This window comes from Merops nubicus, unplaced genomic scaffold (genome assembly GCF_000691845.1).
Source record: "Merops nubicus isolate BGI_N331 unplaced genomic scaffold, ASM69184v1 scaffold1992, whole genome shotgun sequence".
NCBI lineage: Eukaryota > Metazoa > Chordata > Aves > Coraciiformes > Meropidae > Merops > Merops nubicus.
In genome coordinates this window covers 83,304-107,243 of record NW_008594285.1, presented here as the reverse complement: position 1 = coordinate 107,243, position 23,940 = coordinate 83,304, and the positions used below count along the sequence as shown (strand labels likewise).

Genomic DNA, 23,940 nt, shown 5'->3' with positions numbered 1-23,940 from the left:
ACTACGTTGAAGTATCTGACAAAGAATGCTAAGTCTTAACCTGATAATTTAATTCATTAAATTTTATTTTAAAAATAAATTGCTGTTCTCTTGTCTCAGTATCCTTACTCTAAGCAACTCATTAATTAAAACCAACTTTATTTTAATCTTAGAAGCACAACAGCGTCTTCTGTTGGTAACAGTCTTTGCTCTAAGTGTACACTATCAGCCTGTTGATGTCTCCTTGGCCATTTCCACTGGTCTGCTAAATGTGCTGTCACAGTTGTGTGGCACAGACGCCATGTTAGGACAACCACTGCAGTTACTGCCCAAAACTGGTGTTTCTCAGCTTAGCACAGCTTTGAAAGTAGCCAGTACAAGACTACTTCAGATCCTTGCTATCACCACAGGGTAAGTACCAAATGCTCCCTTGCTTTTGTAAAATTTAACCATTAAGCTATTTAGCACCCTTTAAAAATAACTTACCTTTTCTGTGAGCTTTCTTTAGATGATAAATGTTGTTCGCAGGCATATAGGTGAAGGGGGGAGGGGAAGTGGGCACATTATTCGTAACAAAGATGTATGTAAGACTGATAAATATTTTTAAAGTGAGGAGTTTGGACTAGAATAGTTAGAACTTTGTGGTCTGTAAACACTCTATGCTAGTATTCCCTGTTTTTCTACTTTGGCTTTCTTTCTATCTAGATCTCTTCAGTTGATATGAGGCTTTCTGTTGCTGTGAAAGTAATTTGTGCTAAAGCAATGCCAGTAATGTGGTAGGAGCTCTTCAGAATAGTACATGGTGTTTCTTCTCAGACTATAAGTAATTTTCTGAGGAATACTGGCCTCAGCTAGATCAGGGAACAGCATCTAAAATCCTGTCAACAATTAAATATTTAGTTTAACTCTGTTAAAAAAAAAAAAAAAAACAGAGTGGAGAAAGTATTTTTCTTTGGAACAAGAGTGTTATTTAATATTCAGTACATCCGTCTTCATTTCAGTGTTCATACAACACGTAGCATTTACCTGCCAAATCCATTATGTAAAAAAAAAAAAAGCCAATAACCACACACACAAAAAAACCCCAAACCAACACTGTATCTTTGGAAGTTGCAGTGGGATTATGTTTAAGTGACTACATTGTTCCTTTTCCCTTAGGAAGTACTGGAAATGTATTCTTTGTTTCTGAAGATTGAGGAGTTTTAAAGTGTCTTAAATATAGGTTGAAGTAAGAATATTCTGCCAAGCATATGATGAAGCACGAGGAAAATTAACCTACTGTAATAGAGTGAATTAGGATTAGTGCTGTTAGGCCCAGTTGTCACTTGAACTGACTTTATAGTTCTGCTTCATGTTATTGTTCCTTAGATTAGCTCTCATGTGGTCTTATATTTACTTTTTTTTTCTGTGTGTATAGAACCTATGCTGACAAACTGAGCCCAAAGGTGGTCCAGTCTCTGCTGGATTTATTATGCAGTCAGCTGAAGAATTTGTTATCACAAGCTGGTGTGATGCTTATGGCTTCCTTTGGAGAAGGGGAAGTTGAGAAAGATGAAGTAGAATCAAAAAAGGCAGATTCAAATGGGGATAGTGAGAAGAGAGACTTCAGAGGTAATTATCTTATATAATTTTTGTTATAGTTTTGAAGTACCAGAAAGGATCATAGACCAGAATTGGAGGCCCTCACCCACACTACTGTATTTTGATTGTTATTGGGACATTCTTGGCTCTGCAACTTAGATTAAATAAAGTCATCAAATAATTTTGTGCTCAGTTCAGATTTATATAGACTTGATACATACAGGAATTTAAAGATATGAACTGGTTGAGACTAAGAATTACTCCATCTAGTGTGGAGTTAGTAGGACAATACTGTTTTCCTCAAAAAATGACTTATATGTAGGAGTGTTTTTCATAACTGCATTCATTTATAGGAATTTAGTTGTCTAAATTTCAAACTGCAAATAAATATAACTTAATTCAGGAAATTGTTGCATTTGCCTTTGTAGTATACAGTTTTGCAGTCTGAGTGAATGGGAAGACATTGATCCTACCATGTAATTTAAAAAATCTGCCACAAAAGATTTTCTGAAATATTAATATCTTCACATAAGTTGCAGTCCGTTATTGAGCATTTTGAATTTCTGTGGAAATTGTGCGTTTGAATAAGTTTTCAATTGTAGCTTGGTTTTAGGTGTATGTATATTTTTGGTTATGCTTATAAATAATGATGAATTAATAAGATAATTAAACAATTAGAAATCAGGATATGAAGTCTTGCCACGAATGTTTTCTTGTTAAAACTGCCTGGGAGTGCGAAGCCAAAGTGTGAAGAGGTACAGTGTTTTGCTTTAAAAATCCCAATAAGATAGAAACATGCTTGGAAACCAGTGGTTACACTTTATATTACAGGGATATATTTATAAATAACTGTGTAGATTGGATTTACATGGCAAGATTTTAATAGTGGGATGCGACTTCAGGGTTGGCTTCTGTGAGAAGAAATTGGTAGTTTTAGCTAGCTCCAAAACAGACCTGCTGCTGCCCAAAAGTTGAGCCACTCACAGTGAGAACCAGGCAGTGACACAGGTGGTGCCTCTTTTACAACATATTTAAGAAAGGGCAAAAAACACTGCACAGCAGCTATGTTTTAATTTTGTCTTACTTCATTTTTCATTGGCAATAAATTAAATTTGTCTCCCCGAAACTGCATCTGTTCTGCCTGTGATGGCAGTTGGTAAGTGTTCTCACTGTCCTTGTCTTGAACAATGAGCTTTTCATCTTATTTTCTCCCTTTGTCTTGCTTTGGTGCAGAAGTGAGAGAGCAGCTTAGTGGGCGCCAGCCAAGGTTAACAGCCAGCCAAGGTTACCAGCCAGCTATCAGAGAATTAGTGTTCATTGTATCTTTACTTAGTTTGTTGCCAGTAGCAAGGACTGTTAATAAGGTTGCAGTAACAAGGTTGTGAGTGAAAACTTTCTCATTTTAACTTATAGCTGCCCTCCGGAAGCAACATGCAGCAGAATTGCACTTGGGAGACTTTCTTGTTTTCTTACGTAGAGTTGTGTCTTCAAAAGCAATTCAGTCAAAAATGGCATCTCCAAAGTGGACAGAAGTCCTTCTTAACATTGCTTCTCAGAAGTGTTGCTCAGGTATGATCCTTTTCAAAATGTGCTCAGGGATTAGTTGCATTTCTGTGGTGCAGTTACTAAAAAGAGGTTGTGCTGGAACATGTGTTACATACTGGACAAATAAAAGTAACTTCAGGAGATGTACACAAGTTACACTTTGGAGAATTGTGCACTGGTGGCATGCAGCTGGCACCATAGATGCATGCCTGATGCAGAAGTCACTTTGGGATTATTAACATATTGTTCCATCCTTAGGAGTTCCCTTGGTTGGTAATCTGAGGACTAGACTTCTTGCACTTCATGTACTGGAAGCTGTATTACCTGCTTGTGAATCTGGTGTTGAAGATGATCAAATGGCTCAGGTCTTTATATTTTGTTATAAACCTTCACAGATTTCTTAACTTGTAAATGAGTCATGGGTTTGTTTAGAATCCAAAACAAGTGAGGCTCAGTGTAGATATTTCCTTATCTGAAAGCACTAAGTATTTCAATATTCATACCTACAAAGCAAAGGAAAACAATATAGTATTATTTGTTGTCCTCATCTATGATTTAAAATTATCTGAATTGTATTCTAATACACCAGGTTGTTGAACGATTATTCTCACTTCTGTCTGACTGCATGTGGGAGACTCCAATAGCTCAGGCTAAACATGCAATTCAAATAAAGGAGAAAGAACAGGAAATGAAGCTGCAGGTAATGATGCTTTTGCTTTCTCTGTTGACTGAATGCAGCTGAATTACATTTACCACAGATATTTTGTCCTGTTTCTGGTAGAAGCAAGGAGAGTCTGAAGATGAAGATGAAAATCTTCCCATACAGGAAGTGTCCTTTGACCCTGAGAAATCTCAGTGCTGCATAGTGGAGAATGGGCAGATTCTAACTCATGGAAGTGGAGGTAAAGGATACGGTTTAGCATCCACTGGAGTTACTTCTGGGTGTTATCAGTGGAAGGTAGGTTGCATGAAAGTGTATTTCTGAACTTGTTACAAAGATTTGTAAATATACTCTGGTTTATAAATGACAGCTACCTATGTTTCTTCCCTTGTGACAACATTCTTGAGTAGATGACATTTTGGCAGTGTTAGGTTTGTGATTGGACAGTATCTTAAGGGTCTTTTCCAACCTAAATCATTCCATGCTTTTCAATCCAAACTGAAGATTTTGTGACTGCTTTTGAGCACTGCCATTTGTGTACTTCAGTCCACAGATTGGAGACTGTCCGTATGTGTTGCGTGTTTGTAGAGGTGATGGTACTTGCCCCTAAGATCCATAGTTATCAAAATGTACAGTCTTGCAAAACCAACCTACTGAAATATGTAGACTTTGGTTTATTTTTCTTTAGAAATACACTTCACAAAACTGGGTTTTTTGAAAAAAAAAAACCACATCACCCTGTCTGACTGACAAGATGATCTTCTTTTAATATATCATTTAGAGTAATTTTATTTTTTTTTATTTTAGGAATATAGATGCATACACAGTTGTAGTACTTGTTAGTGCCATCTTTGAGCATGACACTTTTGCTTCTCTTTTTGCTTGAATCTGTGTCACTCGCTCACTGTGAACATGAGGAGCAAAGCTTGTTTATTTCTGTAATACAATCTTTTAGCACTTGCATACACCCAGAAACTGGGTTATATTTTGAATCTTGAAAAAAAAACCCAACCTCTTTGTGTATTTATATACAATTTTATTCATTACTAGTAGGTTATGTTTAAATGACTTGTTAATGACTGACCTTGTACCCAAGATGTCATTTTAGAGGCAAAGCATTTTAGCTTACTAGTGTTTATTTTTTAAGGGCTTCTGAGCAAAACAGTTAAAAGTATACATAAATATGTGTGAAGTATGTTTTCATTGCTTTCTTGTGTTAAAATGGATATCCTTGACTTTTTTTTCCTTGTTTGTTTTGTTTTACCTGCTAGTTCTACATTGTGAAGGAGAATCGAGGCAACGAAGGCACGTGTGTCGGAGTTTCTCGGTGGCCAGTACATGATTTTAACCATCGCACCACCTCAGATATGTGGCTGTATAGAGCCTATAGTGGTAACCTTTATCACAACGGAGAACAAACTTTGACTCTGTCCAGCTTCACCCAAGGGGATTTTATCACATGCGTATTAGATATGGAAGCAAGAACCATTTCCTTTGGTAAAAACGGAGAGGTATTTAACATCAGTTGTTTTTTTGGTGTTTTGTGCAACAGCAGTTTGGCGTGGGTGTTTTATATAAAGCTAAGCATACTAGTTAAGACGTGACAGTTTCAGGGCTTACAAGAATTATAATACAGGTATAACTTTGTCAGATTTTTTTTTATTTTTGCTTGTTAAGGTGTTGTAAGCTTGAGTTTTTGTTGTGGTTTTTGAACTAGGAGCCCAAACTAGCTTTTGAAGATGTGGATGCAGCAGAGCTATACCCTTGCGTTATGTTCTACAGCAGTAATCCAGGAGAGAAGGTAACTTAAAAGTTCATCTGCATGGGTGTGCCGGTTTTGGCTGGGATAAAATCAGTATTCTTCATAACAACCTGAATGGTGCTATGTTTTGGATTTTTGACCCAAACAGTGTTGGTAGTGCACAGTGTTATAACTACTGCTGAACAGTGTTGACACAGCATCAAGACTTTCTAGGTTTCTCATTTTGTCTCTCCCTGCAAGTAGGTTGGGGGTGGGCAAGAGGCTGGGAGGGCATGCAGCCTGTCAGCTCGCTTCAAGTGACATTCCATATTATGTAATACCATGTGCAAGGAAGTTTGCCAGGGGTTTCTGTTGCTCAGGGACTGTCTCAGCATGGGTCAGCTAGTGGTGAGCAGCTGTGTTTTGCATCACTTGTTTTTCTTTGGTTTGTTTTATTTTCCCTTATTTCCCCTCTCTTATTAAAGAAGCTTTCTTTATCTCAACCCACAAGTTTTCTCACTTTTTGCCTTTTTCATTCTTTGCCACATCCTGCTGGGGGAGTGATTGAATGGCTCTATGGGGCATAGCAGCCTTACCAAAGTTAACCCTTAAGAAGAGGTCATAAGTTTATCCTTTCCTTTCTGTTCTCCTCTGTGTCAGTGTTATGGATTTTGGTTTTTTTTGGTGGCTGGGGGTGGTAGCTAGCAAGTACTGAGAATGTCACTGATTATTTGTTTTGGTTTATGGCATACATAGCATTACATTACTTGCACACTAACTAGACTTCTAATCAATTATTGTATTGTGTGTTCTATTGTAAATTTAAAATATATTTTATTATTTAAAATTGATATACAGACTTCATATTGTACACATAAAATTGCATTCCCCAGAAACCAGAGAGAATAATAGTATTAGGAATTCCAGATAGTCCTATGTGAGAAACCGTGAACTGTTGTAATTTCAGCATCCTTGAGTTTGAAGGGATGTGGGTTGTGATCAGTGTTAAGGTGGAATTCCTAGGGATCCCAAGCTAAAAATGACAATGTAATTTTATCTATGCAGCAGGAGAGTGCTATATTTGTGAAATGAACTTCTTCAGGCTCATTGAGAAGATAATTTTTAAACTGTTCTCTTTAAACACTTAGGTGAAAATCTGTGATATGCAGATGCGTGGTACACCAAGAGATTTGCTACCTGGTGACCCTATCTGTAGTCCTGTTGCTGCAGTGCTGGCAGAAGCCACTATCCAACTTATTCGTATCCTTCATCGCACAGACCGTTGGACACACTGCATCAATAAAAAAATGATGGAAAGACTGAATAAAATCAAAACATGTCTTAAAGAAACAGGCCAAAAGCTGAAGAAAAGTCGCTCAATTCAAAGTCGAGAAGAGAATGAGGTGAGAGAGGAGAAAGAAAATAAAGAAGAGGAGAAAAGCAAACATAGTAGGCATGGTCTGGCTGACCTTTCAGAACTGCAGTTGAAGATGCTCTGTGTAGAAGTGTGGCCTGTTCTGGCAGTAATTGGTGGAGTTGATGCTGGTCTTAGAGTTGGAGGTCGATGTGTACACAAGCAAACCGGACGTCATGCCACCTTGCTTGGAGTAGTGAAGGAAGGCAGTACATCTGCCAAGGTCCAGTGGGATGAAGCAGAGATTACTATCAGGTACACTCATTTCCTACGCTTTTCACAATATAGGGGTGTTTTGTGCTTGAAAATGTTAAGATTTAACATATATTTTATGTTAGAGTCATGCTGGTCATTTATCTTAACCTTAGACTTCATAATTTGACTTTTTAAAACAACCGAATAGGAGTTAGATTTTTATGCTACTTAGTAATAAAATGCCTTGTATATTAAAAACAAATTCTATTGTTTTTAATTTGTTGTGAGGTAACTTTGAATTTATCATGAGATTATCATTAGACTTCTTAGATTTGACCTCTAGAGTTTCAGAGTTGGGATATGACCACCTTGCTAGCTTTCCCGGATTTGAAATGATTATTGCTTTTTTTAAGAATTGGTACGTATTGGCTAACTAAACCATTATTGCTCTCTTAATTTACTACAGCTTCTTGGTTATGTCTGTGAGGAACACAGGTTTTTACTGAGGGTTAGTGCACACTTTTGTTTAAACAGTGAGCCTCGTTCTGTGGAGCAACCTGGTTTGGTTTATCAGAGTTGAGTACTACGTCTTTGCATTGTCAGTCCCTTCTTAGGGGATTGGAAGTTGCTCTGTGGGGCTTGAGCTGTGATTAAGATCAGGAGATGGAAGAATTCTCTGTTCTTAATGGTGGGCTGGATGATGGTGTTCAAATTAGTGCTGCCTCAAAGTAGTGTTTATTAATTCTCCGACCTTCCCTAGAGAGCTGAAAGAATGCCTCTGTGTTAGAAGTTAATGCTTTAGAGTTGTTGTTCTGCACATGATGGTGAGAACTGGGGAGGAGACTGGAAGGAGATACTCCTTTTCCCACCTATCTTGCAGACATGCCTTCAAAAGGTGCTTGGAAGAAAACTGAAATTAAGCTAGTGGCTTTGCTGGGCTGTCTGGTACATTTGCAGGGTTTGCCTGTGGTTTTGCATGGGAAAGGTTTGATTCAGTAAATCTCTTAAACTCCCTCGGGTTATAGTTGAACCATAACCTTCTGGAGAAATGGAGCAGTATTTTTTTGTTTGTTTGTTTGTTTTCCATCAGTTACAATTACATTCTGAAACAACCAAAGTTAGCCCACCTCTTAGAACTGTTGCGAGATTTTGTTGGTATGCAAAGACTGTTGTCACGTTAACTAAATATACTGAAGTGCAGTTGACTGTCACATTTAGTTACAGATATGGATTCCCATGCGACAGAAGAGCCTTAAAGTTTGCTCTTCTGCTGAGCACTTGCCCAACATAGAAGGGTATTATTATTAATGGGCAACACATGAGCCAGATCCCTCCCTCTGGTCTTAGGTCATACGCAGGAGATCCAAGGTGGCCCACCACTGGGGGCATGAATAGACCAATGTATTCACTCACGACACGAAATGTAGTGAAGAAGGGAGAGAGTCAATTCCAAAACCAAGCCATGGGGGAAGGAAGGACCCAGGCCATCAGTCCGATCCTGATCATATAGTAATTGCCAGGAGAAAGCCTCATAATTCCCTTCCTGCCTTGATCTTGTCGCACCGTTACTGGGAACTCTGCTTGCTGTGAAGAATTGGGGAGCCCTTTTGATAACAGAATCCTCACACAGCACATGCACTGTGTGGGCAGGTCACCCAACTCCCCTGCAAGAGGAGTGAGCTCTAATAGAGGTGGCTTCTTGACCGCCTCCAAGTCCATGTGCAAGGTGGGGGCACCTGGTGGTGATCTCCTCATCAGTTCCCACCCAAGGCTGGCCAGACCCCAGGTGAAAACCATTCAGGAGGGTCTTTTTTGCCTGGTTGTGGGCATCATCCATATGCCAACCCTCATTCAGGGCAGGGGGTTTAATTTAACCCCAGCACTTCATAAGTGTACACTTAAAATAATTTGAAATATTATTTGAGTGGAGTGGTGCAGAACCTAAATATAGGCAAGCTCTTGGTAAAGTATTGAATTAAGTTCAGAAACTGCCTTTTTAATTAAAACCAGGCTAAAGCTTGCTTTCATTTTTAGGTAGAAGTTTACATTGTAAGATGGGAAAACATTGTGGGATAATAAAAGGAAGATTTAAAAAGTCCTTTGTCTGCTGGATATATGGAAAGCAGAAGATGTATGGAAATAGGCTGGTGAATTTTTGTCCTGCTTAGAGTGAAAATTAGTCAAGTGTAACAGTCCTAAGTATTACCCAAAAAAAATTATCACTGAATAGATGGACAGATTGACAGACATATATGTGTCTGTTGTGTTTTCTGACCTCTCTTTTTATTTAAAGAGTCACTGTCCTTTCCAGGTAATCTGTCCTGACATAACCAGAGATAGAATTATCATAAGCTATCAGTAGTGTGCTCCATGTGAGGAATAGTTGAATGTGAATGTGAGGTCAATCAAAACTTTTTATTAAAGTGAAAGTGTCTAGGAGTGTTTTCTTTCTAAGCTTTAATACCTATTCACAAATTCAGCTCAGGTATGATGATAAAATCTGGCTTAAGGCAGTTGTTCTTGGTGGAAGTCTGTTACATATTTCTAAATAACATAGCCGAAACCTCTGGCAGCACAGAATTGATAGCTTCTATGATGCTTTTGGGTCTTAATGTTTGTTGTTGAAAACCTATGCATGCTTTGTTGCCTTTACTCTGATGCCATATCTCCCCATTTTCTGGTCATAATCTCATTTTCCCTTGTTTACATTTAATTTTTAGAATTGGTTTGTTTATTTTATGAAATATATTTTACCTCTTACTTTGCCTACATTATTTCCTGTACTTTCCTCCTGTCTCTCCCTCACTTGCTTTTTCCTGTGTCATTCTGATCTTTATTAAAGCTTCCCAACTTTTTGGTCGCCTAGTGATACTCCACTGTATAATCTGGAGCCCTGTGAACCACTGCCATTTGATGTTGCAAGATTTCGTGGGCTGACAGCTACTGTGTTGCTGGACCTTACCTATCTGACTGGTATTCATGAAGATATGGGAAAGCAAAGCACCAAGAGACATGAGAAAAAACACAGACATGAATCTGAAGATAAAGGGGAAGTGGACCAAAAAACGGAGGGTGATGTTGGATCTGATATGCGATTAGGACAAAGTGCTGATGATAACAAAGGACATAGTGCTACGAGCTCTAAGTCAGAAAATGAGATCGCTTCCTTTTCTTTAGAGCCATCGACGCTAGGCGTGGAATCCCAACACCAACCTGGTGAAGGAAGAAAAAAGAATCATGAGCATACTCCAAGAAATCATGAAATAGCACAGTCGGAAATCAGAGCAGTACAGCTATCTTACCTTTATCTTGGTGCTATGAAGTCACTTAGTGTTCTTCTTAGTTGTAGTAAATATGCTGAGCTACTGTTAATACCCAAAGTCCTGGCAGAAAATGGTCACAACTCTGATTGTGCTAGTTCTCCAGTTGTTCATGAAGATGTTGAAATGCGTGCTGCCCTGCAGTTCCTAATGCGACACATGGTGAAACGGGCAGTCATGCGTTCGCCGATTAAACGAGCTCTAGGACTGGCAGATCTGGAACGAGCACAAGCCATGATCTACAAATTAGTGGTTCACGGGCTGCTGGAGGATCAGTTTGGTGGCAGACTTAAACAAGGTATGTGTTCAAAATTATGGAAGTATACTGTTAAATATTTTTTTGGTTTTTTCTATTAAAATTAATAGTAAGAGTGATAATGCAAATAACGTAATCTTGTAATTTTGTAGTGGTTATACTTTGGAGGAATCTTGACAGAGAAACTTTACAAAGGTGTTTTAGTGGGTTTTTTTTAGATAAAATACTGACTTTTTTTCCTTTTCCCCAATTCCTTATTTTAATAAAAAGTGAATACATATCAGTCAATCAGAAATGGAAGTGTTTCTAATTTGTCTTTACTACTTTTTTTAAATGAGCGGTTCTGCATGTATTTGTCAGAAGCATTTGCATGGGATGTAAATATCACAAAGTTCACTGTTCTTAAATGCGATTATACGCAATGATGTTAACAGATGATGTTAAGCACATGTATTTTCAGGGTGTAAGTAACCTGTGCTTTTGTCTGTGGAAATCTCTAAATCATTTGTGTGGTTTTGCTTTTGAGGTTTTGTTTCCTGAGCTTTTTTTCTGACGTTCTGCATGAAAATCTGTATCATGCCTTTTCTTTTTAAAAAATACGTGTATTACAGTCTGCATCTTCAGGGAAACCATTTGAATCCTGTTAAACAGAGGAAAAAACCACTTAATTAAAGCTAATTACTTATTAATAACCTTCTGGTTATTTGCTGTTTTAAAGACTTCTAAAGTAACCAACAAAACCCTTCAAAAATCCATTACTTAAATAGATGAGTTAAGCATAGCTCTGTAGTTAATCATCTCTGTTTCTATATCTGAGACTTCTTTGCCATTTGTCTAAGAGAAGAATCCCAGCTATTACAATCATAAATCTAAATATCATAAGATCTAAGTAAATGACTTCTGTTATCTGAAAAGACGAGTTTACTATTTACCTTATATTGGTATTAAAACAGCACGAGCCAGTAGACTGATTCCTTTATGTCAGTCCATGAGTTACTGGCAGAAATATCTGTATGGTGTGCATTTTTGCACACCGCTTTCTTTGGAGGGAATTTTAAATAATTGGAAGTTTAGCCTTAGCTTCTCTTTTGCTCTACACAATTACATTAATGTTCCTGTAACATCTTTTTATCTATTGCAGAAGTAGATCAACAAGTAGAAGAAGGTGATCAGTCTCAGCAAGCCCAAACACCAGTTACAACTAGCCCTTCTGCCTCTAGCACGACATCTTTCATGAGCAGCTCTCTGGAGGATACTACCACTGCTACTACTCCTGTAACAGATACCGAAACTGTTCCAGCTTCAGAATCACCTGGTGTTATGCCTCTCAGTCTCCTTAGGTAAAATATCTCTATTTTCAGCATACACAATTTTGTGGACATAGGGAACCAGTTGTGTGGTTTATATACAATATATGTATTTAGCAATCTAAGCCTCTGAAAATGTTAATATTTATATTTCTTGTCAAGAACTGCCTCTGCAGAGGACAGGGTTTAAATCATCACTTTGCCTTGCAGGACACATGGTACCAGAAATGAAAAGCTCTTAAGCTTTAAATATCCACTGTGTGTGTACGTAACATCTGAATTCTTCAAGACAGGAGAAAATACCTTCCTGATGTTGTCCTTCCGTTACCACGTTTATTTCATATAGTTTAAATTACAAAACTCTGAAATTTTGTATTTTTAAGGAATAGTTGTTGACTCTTAAGCTGGAGTAGATGTTAGTTTGTAGGTAACAACCTGCAAGCTAAAAACTTTTTACATCCTACCCTCTGTACTGGTGTGGAAGTAAGATAAAGCTCGTTACTCTGAAGAGGCTGTTTGTTATGTAGAAGGAAATCTGCTTTACAGTGAATGGAGTCCTGTTCCAAGTTTATTAATTCCGATGATGTAACTGACCTGTCCTTACAGGTTTTGCACATAGAATTTGACAAAAGCCAGAACAATGTCCTGTCACCAGGACAGTGAAAGTAAATACTCGCTTGATTTATTAGTCAGACTGAGTTCTGAACAATATGGGGAAAGGGGAAGAGTGTCTACTTCTCCTTTATCTCCTAGGACAGCTCTTAGTCAGTGAGGGATTTTTTTAGGTACATACTTAGAATTTAATTTTCCAGATGAAGGTGGGTAGGAATGAGATGTTCTGACAGGGTTTTTCTGCCCCCACAATGTATGTACCTTACCCTTTCAAAATGTTGATTGCTCTAAAGTATGACTTGCCAAGTGCACTCTAATTTGATGTATTTCTTGTATCAGACCTTTTTCAGCATAGTTCTTTTAATATAAATGTGTATTGCTCTTTTTTAAAGGCAAATGTTCTCCAGTTATCCTACTACAACTGTACTTCCAGCACGACGTGCTCAGACTCCTCCAATATCTTCTTTACCAACATCACCTTCAGATGAAGTCGGAAGGAGACAAAGTTTGACTTCTCCTGATTCCCAGCCTGCAAGGCCTGCCAATCGTACAGGTAAACTTGCAGGCAATGTAGATAGAAATGTGTATGAGTTAGTAAATTCACACAAGTTCAGTGTCATTTTTTAAGACACTGAAAACAAAGCAGATTTCTTTTTAGTGCAACTTAACATGTAAAATGTTGTTGAAAACTTTTTAGTGTCTATCTCAGGACAAAAAGCTGTAGATTGTTTAGCTGTAGACTTTATTAAGCAAACAAAATTATTATTTAAAAGCAGTGGAATGGGTTACAAACTACATGTTTAGAATGAAAATGCCATGTCATTGGTAGTTACTTCCAAATGGTAATCTGATTTGGGCTTGTTTCTGTGGCTGGGTCCAGTCCTGTTCAACATCTTCATTAACGACTTTGATGGTACAGGGTGTCTTCTCAGCAAGTTTGCTGATGACACGAAGCTGGGAGGTTTGGCTGACACACCTGAAGGCTGTGCGGCCATTCAGCGAGATTTGGACAGGCTGGAGAGCTGGGCCAAGAGGAACCTAATGAGCTTCAACAAGAATAAGTGCAGAGTCCTGCACCTGGGCAGGAGTGATAAAATGCATCAGTACAGGTTAGGAGGTGATCTGCTAGAGAGCAGCTCTGTGGAGAGGGACTTCAGAGTCCTGGTGGACAACAAGTTGTCCACGGGACAGCAGTGTGCCCTTGTGGCCAGGAAGGCCAATGGTATCCTGGGGTGCATTAAGAAAAGTGTGTCCAGCAGAACAAGGGAGGTCCTGCTCTCCCTCTACTCTGCCCTGGTGAGACCTCACCTGGAGTATTGTGTCCAGTTTTGGGATCCCCATTTCAAGAGGGACAGAGATCTACTCAAGAGTGTACAGCAGAGGGCTATGAAGATAACTGGGGGTCTCTGGAACCACCTACCTTATGAGGAGAAGCTGAGAGATGTGGGGCTTTTTAGTCTGGAGAAGAGAAGACTAAGGGGGGATCTAATTAATGTGTATAAATATATGCAGGCTGTGTGTCAGGAAGGAAAGGGCAATCTCTTCTTACTTATGCCCTGCCATAGGACATGGGGTAGTGGTCACAAGCTGGAGCACAAGAAGTTCCACCTCGACATGAGGAAGAACTTCTTTCCTGTAGGGGTTCCAGAGCACTGGAACAGGCTCCCCAGGGAGGTTGTGGAGTCTCCTGCCTTGGAATTTTTTAAGACCCATGTGGATGCGTTCCTGTGTGACCTGCCCTAGACTGGATGGGCCTGCTCTGGGAGGGGGGGTGGACTTGGTGATCTCTAGAGGTCCCTTCCAGCCCCTAACATTCTGTGATTCTGTGAGCCACCATTTAGTGCACTAATTTTCTAGCTATTGGTAGATTGTATACCATGTAGAAAACAAGAATTTGTGTCTTGTGATACATACAGTAGTATAGCTCCTTCTAATTAATCTTGTTTATTGAGATAGAAGGGTCTGTCCAACCTTCATGGGCTGCTCATGCTGCTGTCTGGAATCATGTGAAGTTAATGGGAGGCTTCTGTTTATACAAGTATTTTTACTGCCTGCACTGTACTATTCAAAACAGAAACTTGCTCTATTTCAGCATACTTAGAAAATGGAAGAGACTAGGAGCCTGAGCAAACTCTTGCATGAGAATGTTGAGCTTCTGAAAAGCACAAACGAGTACTGTGATACAAAGGAGATAATACTAAAACAAAAAATAGAAGTCCACATGTATATATTTTGTTACTAAATGCATAGAAGAGATTGAATTAATGTATATTCTCTGGATTTCATACTCGGTGCTGAGAAAAAAAGTCCATGCTTTAAAATTCCTGACTGATAAAACTTCTTCTTGCTTTCATATCCATGTTATTAGTTGAGTCTTTTAGCAGTTTCATTTGTTGCATGGCAATTTGTTTGCACCATTCCCCATTTCTTTTTTTTGAATTAGGAGGTAAATTGCTTCTAGTCATAATAATGTCTTTACAACATTGTTTGTTAGTACGTTGTTGATGCCTTCCTTTAGCAGACCTCACTTTTGTAGCAGACATTAAACTGTGGGGTTTGGGCTCAGTAACTGGCTTTTTTAGAGTCCCTTGAGAGACTGCACAGAAATACCGTCATGATCTGCAAAGGGATTTTTTTCTGGTCTGTCATCAGCTTAGTTGAGTTGACTCTTTCTGGACCTTAAGAAGAATGTGTACTGGTGTGATCTCATAACATTTGAGAATCTTGAGCATTCATACAAGAATAATTGGATCTAGTCTACCTAAATACAGATCAAATAGATAATCTGATACAGTTTTACATGGAAATAAACTTCTTAGAAATATCTTAAAAGAAGTAATTCATTGGATATCATCAGTATCCTACTTGATTAAGCAGAGTCTTACATAATAGGTATGTTACTGATAAGAATGAACACTGGTTTCATTACAGAAAGTGTTCCACTTTGTGGAGAGTAGTAGAGAGGAAAGTTGTTAAAGGCAATTAGTTCTTCATTTGAAGCTAATATATCAAACTAAGCTAACACTAGCTAAGTAAAGTAACACTAAAGCAAAATGTATGCACTTTACATTTAACGTTTTCTGTCTTTTAGCTTTGTCTGATCCAAGCAGCCGCCTTTCAACGTCCCCCCCTCCTCCTGCTATTGCTGTTCCATTGTTAGAAATGGGGTTCTCCCTCAGGCAAATTGCAAAAGCTATGGAAGCTACAGGTAAGTTATAGCTATAGTACTAGTCTAAACTGAAAAATTAGATGAATATGAAACACTTTTTTAAAGTTCTGTAAGTACAGTTTTTAAGTTCTATAACCATTTATGGGGAAATATTTTTTTTGCACCATCAGTGATTTAACAAAATTCTTAAGTGTGATTTTTCTGCTTTCAGGTGCCAGAGGAGAAGCAGATGCACAGAATATCACTGTGCTGGCCATGTGGATGATAGAGCACCCTGGAAATGAAGATGATGAAGAACCCCAGTCGGAAGGGACTGCAGATTCACGACATGGGACAGTAGTCTCTGGAAGTGGTGGAAAATCTGGTGATCATTGTTATTTGCAGTCACCAGGTGATATCCCTTCTGCTGATGCCACTGAAATGGAGGAAGGCTTTAGTGAAAGGTAAAATGTTTTCTTCTAATTGCTTGTTCTGCTGCTGAAACTGTAAATCTCAGAAGTTCACTGTTGCTGAAAGAATGCTATTTTGTACTGATGTGCTTTAATAAAATTCAAAGTTAAGTAGAAGCAAACATGCAGTTAAATGAGGTGTATATGGTGCATTTACATTCCAGTATTGTTTGCGCACAGAACTGGAGAAGAATGTGGCTAAAGCATCCTCCCTTCAAAAAAAAAGTTGGAGGAGGAATGAAAAAAACTGGGGCATATAGCTTACATTTTTCCTAAAAGTTGTAGTCATAAAGCAAAATTTCATTGATGTTTTTTCTTTTTTATCAGTGTATTCATGAGCATCTATTTTTCTACTTTTTTCTTTGAAATTAATTCTTGATTTGTCCAGAAAGGATGAAACTGAATTAAGTTTACATTCTCAGTCACCTTCACCTGCCTTAGGCCTGAACTATCTTATCTGTTATTTTGTTCTTTAGATTTGTTTTTAATCCTAAAAGTAATGGTTATATTTTGAGTGACACCTATTAGGAATCATACCAGCTGTTTTGTTAATTGAGAGGATGACAATTACAAGATGTATTTTGAGAAAGCTTTTGTTCAGATTCCCTGATCCTACTGAGATACGCGTTTTTAAGTTTCCTCAGTTTGTCCCAGGTAAACTGTCATTTCATAAAGAACTCAGAGATTTCAATTGGAAGAAATAAACTGAGCAACAAGCATTACTAAGTAAATTAAGGTTTTGGGGCGAAAAGAGGAATGACTGAGGCAGCAATAACAGAAATGTTGATTTGATTTGATTTCTTTTAACAAAGAGGAGAAACTTAGTTTGAGCTGTAGTTAACATTGACAGCATTAAATGAGTGGTCTCCTGAAAGCTCTGCAGTGCTCAAGCACTGTGGAAGCATCTAACAGGTGTTGGTCTTGCGGCGTACAGTTTGTTTCAGGTAACGTTCACAGTCAAAAAGACAGCAAACATGTGCTGCAGTGGAACTGAAAATTATTGAATTCCGAATTCCCTTTTTTCCTTCTGTGAAAGAAACAAAAATAAAAGGCAGTAAATATGATCTTAGTAATCTTCCTTACTTACTGCATGTGACTGTTTAAAACTTGGTTTGATTTACCTGTAAATTACAAATTCTTGTAGCCCTGATAATATGGATCATGTGGATAACACAGCTTCTGCAAGTGGACCTCCTTCTAGAAGTCGGTCAGCTGTAACAAGAAGACACAAATTTGACTTAGCCGCCCGAACGCTGCTAGCACGTGCTGGTAGGTGTACAGAAAGACTGCCAAGGTCTTTGCTTGTTTGGTAAATGAAGATGAGGGGGATTGGTACTTAGCACGATAGTTACAAAACTTTCCTTCACATGTGTGCATCAATGCATATTTAACTGAAGTGCTTTATTTGGTAATAAGTAGCTTGTGTTTAGTAGAAAAGTTAAAAAGAAATTGAAAGCACAGTCATCTTTTTCTACATGTGAAATAAATGTACTACTTCCCTTTTTTTTTCCACTTGAGCGGGATTATACCGCTCTGTACAGGCCCACAGGAATCAGAGTCGAAGAGAAGGGATATCTCTGCAGCAAGATCCAGGGGCGCTTTATGACTTCAACTTGGATGAGGAGTTGGAAATAGACCTTGATGATGAAGCAATGGAAGCTATGTTTGGGCAAGACCTGGCTAGTGATAATGATATTCTGGGAATGTGGATCCCAGAGGTATTGGATTGGCCTACCTGGGTGTGTGTGACTGCAGCGGGGGCTGCTTTAACTTACTGCTTTTTGCATGTTCATATTTATAAATTTAACGTAACTTGCGTGTGCTTAGAGCTTGTTTGAAAATATCTTACTAAATGCCAGCAATGTTTAAAATCGTTTAGTATTCTGTAGCTAAACTGAGATTAAGAATAGTGCCTTCTTGTGTTTCTTGCTCTGCACTTTTACGTGTACATAGTTTTTCTTCTTCCTCCTCTTAAAGATGAGAACAGAATGAGTATAGGTGTTTTGATGATATCGCTCAGAAATCAAGTAGATGTTCCTGACTGCTTAGCTGTGTGAGATAACACACATAGTTGTAAATGTTTGTCCTGTTTGAGAGGATAATAAGAATAAGAAACCACCGTCATCTGATGTGTAGCAATATAATTTGCACTTAAATCGGTTTTTCTTAAATTAGCCATGTCATGTATTTCATTCTCTGGGAAGGATATGGTGACAGTTCTTACTCAGTCGTTGTATAGCCCACTAAAAATAAGTTTGAGATGGAAAATGAATATAATAATAGCTACTTGCTAATCTTTGGATTATCCTTGTCGTATTAGACAAGCAACCCGTAAGACTAAGGTTCCCTCTCCTCGTTATGCTGCTGCCTCGTTCTGATACGGAAGCAAGTTTCAGTGTGCATATTGAATTTTTTGGCGAGCACGTTACACTGGAGCATCACAACGAAATTACTTAGGACAGAAATGTAACTGCAGAAGAATGAACTTTGTATTCAGACGAAACCTCAGAATTTGTTGACACAAATGATAGTATTGTTGCTCAGTAAGTGTAAAGTCCAGTTGTCTGGAGAAAAAAGAAGTATTCTTTTTCCTTTATTGACTGTAGTCTCAGTCAACTTCTGAGGAGAACCTGATAACCTAAAAGGCAGCAGTGAATGTAAACTAGCAGAGTTATATGTGAAAAGTTATACTGTCAAGAATTTGAAGTCAAATATGAAAAGAAATAGGAAAATCTTATCCTGTGAAACTTGGCTTGTTTTTCCTGTTCTGACATGGTCTGCTCTTCCTTATCACAGAAATTGTCTATTTCTGCTTTGCTTTTGTGCAGATTAACTGTGGAAATATCACTCTGTGTGTGTAACAGAAGTGGGTGGGAACATCCACCTAAGAATACTGACATATTTAATATCTGATATAGAGATACTTACTCTGTACAAATAACTTGTGAAAATCTCACTATGCAGCATGTTTGTGAATCTGAAGATAGAGAAGAAGTAGTGGTCTGTGAATTGTGTGAATCCAGCGTTGTCAGCTTCAATCAACACATGAAAAGAAACCACCCAGGATGTGGTCGCAGCGCAAACCGCCAGGGCTATCGTAGCAACGGCTCTTACGTGGATGGGTGGTTTGGCGGTGAATGTGGAAGCGGAAATCCTTACTATTTATTGTGTGGCATCTGCAGAGAGAAATACTTAGCCCTGAAGAGTAAATCTAAGACGCCGACTTCTGAAAGGTACAGAAATACAAGGTAGTGAAATACTCTGTGGAAAGGAAAGAAACTACTTAAAAATGTTGTCTAGCATCAGCATTTTAAGAATTTGATTGAAGAAATCAAAATTCCTGGCAGAATATTTCTATTTTTAAAATTAGAAGTAAGGAATCATTTCTTGGGATGTTGTCTGCTTTTGCTTACTTTTGAAAACTTCATTTTTCAATTTTTTTATGGGTCTTTCTCACATTAGTACTGCAAAATGCTTCTCCCCTCCACAGACACTTAGAAGCCCTTTTATTTCTTTCTCTGTTACTAGCCATTTCTAGAACTCGCATACCTGTTGACCTAACAATAAAGTAACTTAATAGTAAGCCAAGTTTAAAATTGTTACGCATATATGTAAACTATTAGAGCCGTTCAGTTATTTTCTTTTTTATTTTTCCGTGCAGGTACAAAGGCCAGGCTCCTGATTTAATAGGTAAACAAGACAGTGTCTATGAAGGTATGGCTTTAAGCTGCTGAAGATAATAATTACATTACACTTGCACAGCATGTTATTTTTCCATAAGGGTACTTCCATGCTAATAAACCTGCTGTGAAACTGTATGTGAAGGTATACTTAAAATCTTCTTCAGGATGGATATAGTATTTTAATTTTTTTGTTAGTTTGAAAAGCTCTTGAGTGTTTTTTTTTTTTTTTTTTTTGTTTTTTTTTTTTTTTTTTTCCTAATTCAGCTGAGGAAAAAAAAAGTGTGACACTTTTTCCCATGTATTTCACCTAAGCAGCTGAAATGACAAACACCTGACTTCAGGTCATAAGCTATTGTGGGTACATGTTATACCCAGAACTGTACATACAAAGCCTGATCTTCAAATACGTTTCTTCAGCTGCTTTTGTAGGAGAAGTTAATTAGCATAAGTTAGAGTCTCAAAAGTCTGGCATTAGTCTTATTCTTACTTTTTCTACCTTTGCACTAGCTGAGAGCATCCTGAGGATGGCTTTCACTTTAAACAGATTATTTCTAATGACTGTAAAACCTTTCCCAGATGAGTCTTAGATTCTGGGCCTTTCTGTAGCTTGTATAAGCACAATCATTTACCACATTTGTCTGAGACTAAATGAGTGCTTCTAACAGTAAGTCCCATCTTCCAACAGATAAGAGATGTTCAGATTCTACTCTATGGGGAGAAGCTAGAGCAGGACAGATCAGTAAATACAAGTTGATGGCTGTATAAATGGTTGGGAAGTGAATGGAATGCTTAACTGAATTGCAACCAACTATAGTTTTTTTCTTTTTCCCCTTTTTTTTTTTTTTCCTGTCCCTCTCACCCCCCAGCCCCTGGAAGGAAAAGCAAAAGCCTGAGTGTACAATTAAAGCCTAAGAACTTATGCATACTTTCCTAATAAATATGAAGACCAGAAATTTCTAGTATCTGTCTTTACTATTCAGTCGCTTGGAATATGCAACTTTTGTCATGATTTAAAGCACAACTCTGTGCCTGCCCTTTTCACTGTATTCCAGGTTTTGGAATTGTCTTGTGTGAGATGTGATGAACTCTCGTTTCTGTGTTTTTAAAAAACAGCTAGTCTGATACTTCAGAGAATCTTGAAACTACTCTGCTTTAGAAATAGAGATCAAATTTAATGCAGAGGGGCAAGAGCGGGATTTCATTTTTCTGATTTACTATGTTGGGTCTATGTTAACATCAGAAAGAGGTTTTAAGACTACCGTGTTGAAGATTACAGTCCATGTTTTATACCCTGTGTTGATTTTTTTTTTTTAATTAATTTAAATTATTTAATATTTTAGCTTTTGTAACCAAGTTTAATTATGTTTCTACAATTCTAGAAGACTGGGATATGTTAGATGTAGATGAAGATGAAAAGCTGACAGGAGAAGAGGAATTTGAATTGCTGGCTGGACCTCTTGGGTTAAATGATCGACGTATTGTACCTGAACCTGTCCAGTTTCCTGACAGTGACCCTCTAGGTGCTTCGGTTGCAATGGTGACAGCCACCAACAGTATGGAAGAAACATTGATGCAAATAGGTAAATTTGAAATGAGTTTCATTCAAAGAGCAAATACCTCTCCATTGGTATGACTTTATAGGGGTGATGCATAAATATTTTGACAGTCTTTTCTGTCTCTCACTATGAGGAGTTTCAGATGGGTTCTGAATTGCCCTTTTATTATAGGGGAGTTAGAGAGGGGAGTGCAAGGCAATTTGTATTGGCAGAAGGCTTGAAGTTTTGGTTTACTAAGAAGACTGTGACCGTAGTCCTATAGTGGATACTGGTAGCGTGTTTTGCAGAACTCAAAGATGGATTCATGGATTTAAGTTGGGACTTAAATGGACCAGCCCATTGAGATGCTGGATCAGTTATGAAGTTTGTAGGCCCCTCTAATGGAAAAGGGAAACAGAAAAATTAACATTGAGTGTTGTTAAGTTGTGCTCATCTTGTCTTTCAAAATAAAGGAATAATTAAATTATGGAGTGTGTTTCAGGAGTGCATTTGTCCCTCAGTCATTACCACTGTACTTCTGTATGTATGAAATGTTGAAAAAATTAATGAGTAATTTGCAGACTTAGGCAAAATTTACTACACAGTAATGTTTTGTTTTTCTCTAAACACTAATGCAAATCATCATTGTTTCCAAGGCTGTCACGGCTCTATAGAAAAAAGTTCTTCTGGCAGGATAACCTTAGGAGAACAAGCAGCTGCCCTAGTAAATCCCCATGACCGAGTTATGGCTCTAAGAAGAGTGACAGCTGCTGCCCAAGTCCTCCTTGCAAGAACTATGGTTATGAGAGCGCTCTCACTTCTGTCTGTCAGGTTTGTGGCATCCTTGGCAACACTTCCACCTTTCTATTTAGAGCAAGGTACCAAGTTATGTTTGGTGGGGGTAGAGTTTAAGCTATTCAGGAAAGTGATTCTCATTTTATGTACTTGCATCATACTATTAAGAGAAAATGTTCTGTTGATTTTGTTCTCTGGAGCCCTATCTTCAAACTTTGTGAAAGAAACATTTACAGTGGACTCCATTAGTATCAGCCATTCAGAACATAAAGATGATGTTTGTCAGTGGGTTTTTGTTGAAGACGTATTGGAACTTGCATGTAAACAGTAGAGGAAAGAAGATCAAGTGCAGGGGTTGATGGCATATGAGGATTTAAAAATTGGCTTTCTGCAAGATACCTGTGCAACTGTGAAGACATCACAGAAATCTGACATGTATGTCTGCATATTGTCACATGAGATATCCATGTAACTTTGTTTATGAGGAATTCCATGTAAACTCATGGATTTTTGCTAGGGCAGGCAAATCTATAATATGTTGTTGTCGTCTTCAGCTTAAAAGAAAGGGAGTGGAGGGGCTGCAGCTTCATTTCTCATTCTTCCTCTTCCCCATGCATGGTAACAATGTCCAGCTAATGAGGCAGTGTTCACTAATGGGTTGGTTATAGTTTTGCTCAAACACAACTTTCTTTTTAAATTTACTAACAAAACCAAGTGCATTTCTATTCATTTTTGACAGTGGTTCCAGTTGTAGCCTGGCAGCTGGTCTTGAATCCTTGGGATTAACAGATATCAGAACTTTGGTTCGTTTAATGTGCCTCGCTGCAGCAGGGAGAGCAGGGCTCTCCACTAGTCCATCCACTGTGTCAAGTTCAGCAGAGCGATCTAGAGGGATACACAGCAAAACGAGCAAGCCTATATCGTGTCTTGCCTATCTGAGCACAGCAGTAGGCTGTTTGGCATCAAACACTCCTAGTGCTGCAAAACTGCTGGTACAGTTATGTACACAGGTAGGACTGTTATTCCAGAATAAGTATTTATGTTCAACTACTTACATGTGAGATGAGGGAATCCCATTTGTATGTACTGTTGTTTTGTGCTTTGCTTCTGAACTGTGGTAAGACTTCACTCAGTTTGAGTTCTTGTTTCTGGCTTTGCCCAAGGGTATGTCTTAGGGTTGGTAAAAACTCAAGTAACTTCACATTTCTTTTGCTGAGTGTTTTTTTCAAGTGGAGAAAAGGGGATGTGCTTTTTGTATTGATAGTGTTTTTCTGTTAAAGTTTTGGAGTTTTTAATTGAGTCAACTCTGTTTTTATCTTTCTCTTTGGAAAGACTGTTTATATTTAGAAAGAGACGTTCTGCAGCTGTGGATACAGAGCAGGATTTCATATGTATCAGGAAACTCCTAAGTCATTAATGTTGTTGTTCTCAGTTTGAAATATAGTTGTGGAGAAATATGCATGTTGGATGGGATGATGGATTTTATTGTGTGTTACTGCTTTTTATCTTGTCACCAGGTGTATACCTTTTTATAACGGTCTCCTATAAGCTTCTTAGTTCTTGCTGGTATCTCTGGTTACTTCATACTTTTGTTTTTTTAAATCCATGAATCTGAATGGTTGGTTCCCTTTAGACCAGGTATTCCCCAGAGCACAAGACTTAAATTCTATGTTGTACATGGTCTTTGCTGGCTAAAAT

The 23,940-nt window shown here is 38.1% G+C and overlaps 1 protein-coding gene across 1 annotated transcript in view; it reads left to right on the top strand.

Moving 5' to 3' along the window:
• HERC1 (HECT and RLD domain containing E3 ubiquitin protein ligase family member 1) overlaps window positions 1–23,940 on the top strand; it is a gene marked incomplete at its 5' end in the record, with an annotated part of 61,823 nt that overhangs the window by 9,768 nt on the left and 28,115 nt on the right. Inside the window, 21 exon segments of the mRNA XM_008935720.1 lie at window positions 153–390; window positions 1,397–1,590; window positions 2,974–3,129; window positions 3,364–3,470; window positions 3,695–3,805; window positions 3,887–4,063; window positions 5,038–5,277; window positions 5,484–5,567; window positions 6,656–7,176; window positions 9,959–10,734; window positions 11,834–12,032; window positions 13,004–13,164; window positions 15,703–15,819; window positions 15,992–16,223; window positions 17,374–17,498; window positions 17,748–17,968; window positions 19,194–19,462; window positions 19,891–19,943; window positions 21,292–21,492; window positions 22,104–22,278; window positions 22,982–23,252. Coding sequence (XP_008933968.1) covers window positions 153–390; window positions 1,397–1,590; window positions 2,974–3,129; window positions 3,364–3,470; window positions 3,695–3,805; window positions 3,887–4,063; window positions 5,038–5,277; window positions 5,484–5,567; window positions 6,656–7,176; window positions 9,959–10,734; window positions 11,834–12,032; window positions 13,004–13,164; window positions 15,703–15,819; window positions 15,992–16,223; window positions 17,374–17,498; window positions 17,748–17,968; window positions 19,194–19,462; window positions 19,891–19,943; window positions 21,292–21,492; window positions 22,104–22,278; window positions 22,982–23,252 — 4,628 coding nt within the window.